At 40.2% G+C, this 9,031-nt stretch overlaps 1 protein-coding gene across 4 annotated transcripts in view; it reads left to right on the forward strand.

Annotated features, from left to right (window-relative positions):
• The window catches only part of ydjc (YdjC chitooligosaccharide deacetylase homolog), a 52,828-nt gene that overhangs the window by 13,823 nt on the left and 29,974 nt on the right, over positions 1 to 9,031 (forward strand). For 2 of the 4 annotated variants that reach the window (XM_019860882.1, XM_019860885.1), the window contains exons 3-4: positions 2,405 to 2,564; positions 6,754 to 6,874. In XM_019860882.1, the coding sequence (XP_019716441.1) occupies positions 2,405 to 2,564; positions 6,754 to 6,874 (281 nt within the window). The remainder of the gene's footprint in view (positions 1 to 2,404; positions 2,565 to 6,753; positions 6,875 to 9,031) is intronic. The other 2 variants (XM_019860883.1, XM_019860884.1) reach the window with 2 other exon arrangements.

Below are 9,031 nucleotides of genomic sequence, written 5' to 3' on the forward strand. Positions count from 1 at the left end.
GCATTGTTTTATACATGTCCTTGGCTAGGCCTCAGTTTCAAAATCAGTCTTTGGTCCTTGGCCTTGGCCTCGGAAGCAAGTCCTTGGTCCTTGGCCTTGGCCTCGGAAAATTTCTCAAGTCCTTGGCCTTGGCCTTGCCTCGGAAAATTTTCCAAGTCCTTGGACTTGGCCTTGGCCTCGGGTTGCCAATCCTTGGACACAACACTGCTACATATATACATATATATATATCTATATATATATATATATAGATATATATATCTATATATTTTGATATATATAGATAGATCTAGATAAATATATCTATATAGATCTAGATCTATCTATATATACTGTCACACCCTTTTCCCATCTGTGCACAAGCTTCCATATTCTCAAAGCGTAAAAATCTTTGGACTGATGTCTCAGCCAGTCGCAACACTTTTGACTTGTCCTGATACCGAAAAATTCACCTTATTTATTGAATGACCCTTGTAATTGCTCTCGGTCGTTCACCGGATTTGGGATTTGGTTGAACACTATGGTGGGGCCTTCCAGAAGTGTCACCTTTTCCAAACCAGCGACGTAGTCATGTCAAAATGTTCCAAAAACACCACTTGAAATCACCCCAACAGTCCAAGGACAGAGGTTCGTTTTTTTTTTTCCCCTCACAACGTGCAATTCTTTCTTGAGCATAATTAATTTGTTTTAGCATAGTGCTAGTTAGCTCTAGGCTTACAGACTCCACAGCCGTTCTTACGGGCTCGCTAATAACCTGTAACCCAGCCTGCTCGAATGTCGACTGTAATGGAAGGCTGAAACAGCAATCTATGTTTCTAGAAATGATGGTGAGTTCCCAGTTAGTGAAGATCGTCCAACTCCAGCAAGTTGGTTCGGGCTGAGAAAGTGGGCCAGTTATCTACAAACTGCAGCCCATGTTTTCTGCCAAGATTACGTTTGCAAGAACTTTCGCCTTGACTCCTTTCATTCCGTATGTGTGTGCAATTGAAACGGCAATGTCTAGAATGTAGAAAACAGGTAAGGGACATCTCATCATCCTAGTGTCGTTGGAGCAGACACGTCTCACTATATCTGAGGAGGAAGTGTTTTTGTCTTTTGCTGGTGTCTCGGCCTGTTGTGTGCCAGCTCCCAAAGGTTAGCTTTAATGTCGGGCACTCTGCCCCAGGAATACACATTACCATGCCTGGGTTTTTAATTCTAATATTATGGGTGATAGAGTCAACTACAACTTAAGTGTGGGAGCTAGTAGACAGAGGTGGAATGGGACTGCTTTGCATCTTAACAGGCTTTCCACGATTAGTAACCTGCTAAGGGTTAATACTAACCAGACTCGCAGGATGCATACATTTTCAAGATAAGTGTTGTGTCCAACATGTCTAAGGTGACCACATTATTCTACTTGAACTGACGGACAAATCCACTGAGCAGGGAAAGCCTCTCAGTGAGGATGCAAATAGTGGAAGTGGAACTGAAGCCATAGTTTTTTTTTAATCGCCTCGTAAATGAAGACAGGTCAAGCAAAGGAGCAGACAATGACCAGCAATGTCTGTTTTCATGTCATAAGCTATTTTTAGTACATGCCACGCGCGGGCTACAAAAAAGTAGACATGGGACTGCAAATTATGTCTGGGCTGTATTTTGGACACCACTGTTCTACCTGCTCCTGCTGGGCAGTATCAGCGAGCATGAGCCATATGACCAGGTTTACGCCGATGACACATACTGTAGCTCCACCAATGAAAGTAACTGTTCGTCAAATGTTATGTTTTGCCCTGGGTTGTAACGACAGCAGACAGTTCTGAAAAAAGCACCCCCAAATGTTTGAAATAGCAGTAAATTTGTCCGTCTGCAAAGCGATATCAACGTGTGAATAGCGCATCCACTCTTGATATCGGTCATGGGACGTTTTAGACATGATTTCAGGAATGCCGAAGCATTTTGATCAGCAGTCGCCTGTGGCACCAATTCTGTCAAACTGCCATCAGCTCAGAGACACTGCTCCAGTCAGGGTTTTTCTGCGGGTGTTGTGTACTCTGCAGTCTCTCATGGTCATCAGCATGCAGAGAAAGCTTTCCTTCTTTGTTTCACAAGAGCAGGTCTACACATAACAAAAGATAAATAAGTCCTATATATGTGGTCAGTATAGTGTCAAATACTGGGCCATAAGCTACTTGATGATGGCCCAAAACTTTGGGACTTATTATTGGCACACATCGAAGATGCATGTTTCGCCTCATGTTCGTGATTCCACATGGAGCAATTCAAGAGTAGGAAAGCCTTTAAATTTGGTAGCAGCAGAAATTCCAGCAGAGTAATGTTTTTACTTTTGGTAAACACAATACCAAACAAGTCAGTCTGAATTGACACTGAGATTTTTTTTAAAAAAATGGACATTTCTTGTTAGGCACAACATCCCAATTGGGCTCCATGCCAACCTATCAGAAGGCATCCCTGTATGTCAGAGCCTCCGTCAGGACTCGACACTCGTCAATGAGCGTGGCTTCTTCCATGGAAAGATGGGCTTCCGTCAGGCACTGGGACGACATCAGATAAGCATGGAACAGGTACTATGAGAAGCGTCACATAATTATTTTCTTATTCATTCAGATAGCATTTTAATCACATAATCAAATCCCTCTTAACGAATTCTATTTTTCAGAATAGCTCATTAAAGTTACAAAGTGAGTGAAACATGATTTAAAAAAGGTACTGTATTTTCCACACTAAAAGGCGTACTGGATTATGAGGCGCACCTTCAATGACTCGCCTATTTTGTACTTTTTTTTCATACACTGGGCGCATCGCATTGTAAGATGCAATCTACTATGCATCCACTAGATGGAGCTACACTCGAGGAAAACACCAACAGAACGATCAGATGTCAGTAAAACTTATTTAATAAAGCAGCGACACAGTTCACTTAACCAAAAGGAAGTTATAACATCGACTCGTTAACGTTGAACTCTCTTGCCGCTGCTCTATTCCCGTGTTCAACTGCGTAACCGATCGCCTCAAGTTTGAACTCTGCGTTGTCAGCATGTCTCGAGCAAGGAGCCATTTTGGGCTCGAAATATTACAGTAATGACCATACACAAAGCACATCGGATTTTAAGGCACGCTGTGAGCTTTTAAGAAAATGGAAGGCTTTTAGGTGCGCTTTTTAGTGGGGAAAATACGGTTGTGTTTTATTGTCTTCTTTCCTCTTCACCTTGGGTTACAACGTTTCAGCTCTCCACAGCAAATACACCTTCCATCTCTCTCTCTTCTTTGCATCTTCTGCTTCATCTGCAAGTCTTCACTCACCACATCCATATATCTCCTTTTCTGGTTTTCCTCTTTCCTCTCATGTCTGGCATCTCAATTGCCAGGATCCATATACCGATATATCCGGTGTCCGTCCTTTGCAAGTCCAAACCATCTCAGTCCGACCTCCCTTGCAATGTCTCAAAGTCTTCCAGTTCATTCTTGTCACTACCAAATAGAAATCAGGATCTTAAACTCGGCCACCCCCAGCTCTTCTCCCATCTTCTGGTCACTGCTACAGTCTTTACAACACTTCTGGATGAAATAAGAACTCATAAACAGGGATCCTGCGAAAGTATGGAAAAGAATGGAATTTGATTTCACAAATGTCCAGGTCTTGAAAAATATGGAAAGTGGAACCTCTTGGAATGAAAAGTATTGTTTCTAGGACTGTTATAACAGCTCCACTTTTGAAAACAAAATTATGGATATCAACCCCCCCCCCCCAAAAAAATGTTTATGTGAGAGCCCACAGTATGATACCATTGTCTTGGTGAATACAGTACTTCATTCTGATAGGTTCAGAAACTTGCATGAGTGTACAATATCAGCTGATAATGTACAAACCTTAATTCCACTGAATTTGGGATGTTGTGTAAAAGGTAAATTTAAAACAGAATCATTGCAAATCCTTCTCAACCTATATTCCATCACTACACTATTAATGGCTTATCCACTTGCAGCAACATTTTTCAGAACTTTTCAATGTACCGTGGTAAATTGAGTTGGCCCATCGTTTCCACCAAAAATATTTACCTAATTCCAGAGACGTGGGGGTTTTCTAAGTACCTCCTACCCACTAGGATCGTTCTGGGCCAAACTGGAACTTTGTGGGAGGTAGGCTGCACTGACCAACACTGATTGGTTTGTTGAACATGGGGCTGTGTTGGTTGTGCAACCATTAGCTAACCGCTAACTTCAAGTGTGTTGTATTTACCAGCCATCCTCACTAGTTGCAATATTTAAGAATGGAGTAAAAGCAAATCGATAAATGTATAGAAGAGGTGCAGGCTCTTATGAGCATTTTCAAGGATGAAGACATCCAGCGCAACTTTGAATGACCAGGTTTTACCATCTTATTCCCGCCGAGCTTGGCGAGCGAAACACTGCTCACTATTAAAACAAGTCTGTGGAAGCTACAAAGTTAAAACAAGACATATAAAAAGTTCACGGTCACAACATCCATTGTGGAAATGCCCGCTGAGTGAACAAATGGTAAGACCAACAAGACCCCATGGGTCATTCTTGGACACCGGAGCAATGGACTCTGCTATGGGGCTGCTTTGAAGGTAAACACAAAACAAGCATTGTTATATGGTGGTACCTCTACTTACGAAATTAATTGGTTCTGTAAGAAATTTCTTGACTACAACATTTTGTAAGTAGAATGCGTTTTCCATGTAAATCAGGGGTCCCCAACCGCCGGTCCGCGGACCGGTACCGGTCCGCAGGGCATTTGGTACCAGGCCGCACAGAAAGAACTTGCCTTATTTCCGTTTTATTTATTTCGGAATACGAAATGTGTTTTATTTTGAAAAAGTACCGGATTCTCTGTTACATCCGTCTGTGTCACGCTTGACTCACGTCAAGCCACACTTCTTGGTCACGTGACCGATGACGCTCATAAACAAAAAACGCTGAAGCCCGCAAAATGAGTAAAAAAGCTGCTTGGAGATCGCAAATGACTTCGGCCTTAATAGTACGTTCGAAACAACTGGATCAAAGTTATGGCTGAATACTCTGAGATCGCCACAATAGCACTGTTGCTATTTCCGACATCCTACCTGTGTGAGGTGGGGAGTTTATGCAGCAACAGCGACTAAAACAAAATTACGAAGTAGACTGGACATAAACCACACACTTGAGGTGTCATTGTCTCCTATTACCCCGAGATGGGACTGTCTGATTGCAGAAAATCAAGCTCGGGGCTGTGGTGAGTTGGTTCTGGAAGAAATTTCTTAACTAGAAAATTTTGTAAGTAGAGACGCGTTTTCCATATAAATGCCTTAATCCGTTCCAAGCCCCCCCAAATTCAGACATAAATGTTTCCTAAAGCATAAAAATGCATCAAAATATGTAACAAATACATGTTACAATTAGATTATAGCACAAGAAATGAGAGTTCTGCATAATGTAAAAAAACACGGAATATAGTAAAGAATAAAAATGATGGTTATTTAACTTTAACTGCGTCCTTGTCGTTTTTTTGCCCTCTTTATTCCATGTTCTCTCATGGAAGTTGTTTTTGCCTCGTGTTTTGGAAAGAACAGAATTTATTTACAGTGGTGTGAAAAAGTGTTTGCCCCTTCCTGATTTCTTCTTTTTGTTTCATCAAACAAATTTAAATATTAGTCGAAGATAACACAAGTAAACACAAAATGCAGTTTTTAAATTAAAGTTTTTATTATTAAAGGGAAAACAAATTCCAAACCTACATGGCCCTGTGTGAAAAAGTATTTGTTTCATGACAGGCTACACACTAGTGCAACTACTGTGTGTATTATGGAAAAACTTTTTTCTAACCAAATATACCTATCTGCTACATCTCTCTCTCTCTCTCTCTCTCTCTCTCTCTCTCTCTCTCTCTCTCTCTCTCTCTCTCTCTCTCTCTCTCTCTCTCTAGGATGGCAGTGTAAACGAGAATCAGTTTTCACCTGCCTTAACCGAGATAAAGGGTGACGATATAAAACCGATAATATCGACTTAACTTTTGCCAAGTGGCAGTCATTGCGTTCCATCAAGCATCTTACAACTGCCTTTTAGTCTTCAAATGCATGCTCCACTGTGATCTGGCTCTGGTTGTCCTTTTTGTTACTGCCACTTGCTAGATAAGACGGCTACTGCAGTTTGCCTTCCCCCTAGTCATAACTCATCAGTGTCATCTTCATAAATTACCCTGAACTATGAGGCACTCTTTAAAAGCAAACTAGATGGGCCACACATAGTTCTTCTTACTTATTCAGTCTTCAAGCTTTATCCCTCTGCCTGGGTGATCTGCACAACTCATTTTCTCCTTCATTTGGATACAAATTCTCATGCATCATACACTTAGTGCTTAACATATGCCACCTTGTACTTTAGGTGGCCATTATTGGTATTCTCGTGCCAAATCTGGAAACAAAAATCCTCACTGTTGTAATAATCTTCACATGAGTATTTCAAAACCTAAATTATTAGCGCTGTGACGTTCATCTTGTCTATTATATTCACACACACACACACACACACACACAAAAGACCAATGTCGGGGAAAAGAAAAACCCTCAAACCTATTTAAAATTATTAGTTTGCCCCGGTCACTTGCCACAGCATCTCTCAGTCTCACAGTCACCTGACAGCCTCAATGTTTAGTTTTTGCCCCGCTCCTTCAACAAACAAGCACTTCTTGCTACTCCAGCAACTGTGTCATCTGTGTGATTAACCCAAGTGCATTTTTGTTTCGCACTTCAGTCTTCTTTTTTCTATGTTGAGGTGGAGCTAGAGCTGAGAGACCAGATCAGGCTTTTCAGAGAACTGACGGGTCACCTGCCTCATCATATGGATGGACATCAACATGTCCATATACTGCAAGGTAAGTCAAACATTAACATTGTTCTTATCTATCTCTTCATCCCTTTTTGCCCTTTTTGCAATTACAATTAAAATTGCTTCTGCCACTTAATATTTGAAGAGGATTCATCCAATTTACTATTTTATAGCTGTAGGTGTCTCACGTCCAACATCAGGTCCCTCGCGCAGACACACAAATGTACTGGTAGCAAACAGTACGTTTTATTCTAGCATGTGCTTCACAAAAAAATAAAAATAACAAATGGCATAACATAAAAAGACAAGATACATCGACCTCAGTACATACAATTATATCCACCCCACAGGTGTGGTATATCAGAATGTTGATTACTAGTCAACATGTTTACTGCACAGGTGTGCTTTAGGGTGCTCACGATAATGGGCCACTCTAAAATGTGCAGTTTTATCACACAGCACAATGCCAGGGAGCTCGCAAGTTTTGAGGGACCGAACAATTGTCATGCTCCAATTAAGAACATTGACCAGAGGTGTTGCCCATCGATTGAATGTTGAAATCCCTACCATAATTCGTCTCCATAGGCATTTTACAAAAGCTAATGCTAATTCTCAACTCCAGTCCCCAGTTGGGCTCTTCCACAACATTGCAGTCCAATATTAGCTACAAAATATACATACATTTAAAAAACCTAATGAAACTAGACAACTCAATAAACAATAATCCAATATTACAATTGCAATACATGACATAAAATCTTTGCATTAAATAAATATAAACAAAAAGACATTTTATTTACAGGTGAGTAGGTTTTTGTTTTTTTTTTCTTTGGTCAAGTTTGGATTTTATTTCTGCTGGCAGTGTGATCCACACTTTATCAGAGAAGGCTGACTGTCCAAAAGCTATCCTGCAGAAAGATATTTTGCAGCTTAGGTATGCAGTGCTTCTGGTTTGGCTGTTTTGTCTCTCAACAAATTGCCTGAGTGGCTCAGGTGCTAAATTATAAATACACTTGTAAATTAATTTCAGAAAGCCTAAATAACTAAAGCTGCTAAAGCTTATGAGGTTATATTTGTTGAGTATATGACATTAGTAATGCGTTACTGTTTTGTTAATCCATTACTTTTATAGTTTGATTGTACTGGGAACCAATGGATTTGGTGGCAATGGGAGCAGCTTGAGCCCAAATTGTCCTGCAGTATGAGACAATAGAAAAAAAAAATCATATCATGCATGTATGTAATGTCAAATTAATTTTAAGCAGTTTCGATTCCTTCGTATTGTTTTTAAGATTTCCTGCATATGTGTATTGATTTAAGTTGGGGGTCGAGTACTAATCCAAGGTATTTAAATGTAAATACAGTTCATATTTTTTCAGTTTCTAAATATAAAAATAATTTGGCGCCGGCACATGTGACTGCCTCGGTTACGCGCTATCATTGTATTTGTTTTTGTCATTTTCATTCATTTTTGGCGACCCTACGCCACTTACTTACGAGAGAAGAGTTGCTTTGCATTAGGGAGTCTACGCTCTGACTTTTTTCACCAGCACACGAAAACCCACAAGGTTTTTCGGAGTTAATAGCAAGCGGCTGCACTGTACGAAGCATGGAAGCGAGCCGGCGTCCTAGTCAAGTGACGTCAGCGTGGATTTCGAAAACATTTCCTATCGATCCATCTTGATAATCTATGTTAGTGGTCCTCAACTAGAAATGCTGTAGGTCCATTTTTTTTTTTTTTTAATAAGACCAAGGTCCGGTCCCATGCACGGCGGTCATGGGGAGCAGGGCTATATGCCCATTTAGTATGGTCAAGCCAAGCTTATACAAATCAACACTCCTCACAACCAACCAATAATGGGGTGCATGAAAATAACTATTATTCACTTTGCCAGTACACAGCAAATAATGAGAGGTATTGTGTTGAGGCACAGGAACTCTTTTATTTTGTTAAGTTGTGCCTGCTTAATAATAGAAATAGCCCTTTTAGGGAAATAAGACATTTTTACTTTAACTTTGTTAAACAGTAGCTGTCTTTTTTTCCCCTTATTTTAACAAAAACAAAACAAAATACTCATTTTACCAAAATAAATACTCAACATGAAAACAAAAATATCCTTTTCATTTGTACAATTCCCCTTTTCACATCCCCTCTGAAATCACTGAAAAATATATCAGAAGAGGAGTTAAGAACCATTTTAAA

This window comes from Hippocampus comes, unplaced genomic scaffold (genome assembly GCF_001891065.2).
Source record: "Hippocampus comes isolate QL1 unplaced genomic scaffold, H_comes_QL1_v1.1 scaffold130, whole genome shotgun sequence".
NCBI classification, from domain to species: domain Eukaryota; kingdom Metazoa; phylum Chordata; class Actinopteri; order Syngnathiformes; family Syngnathidae; genus Hippocampus; species Hippocampus comes.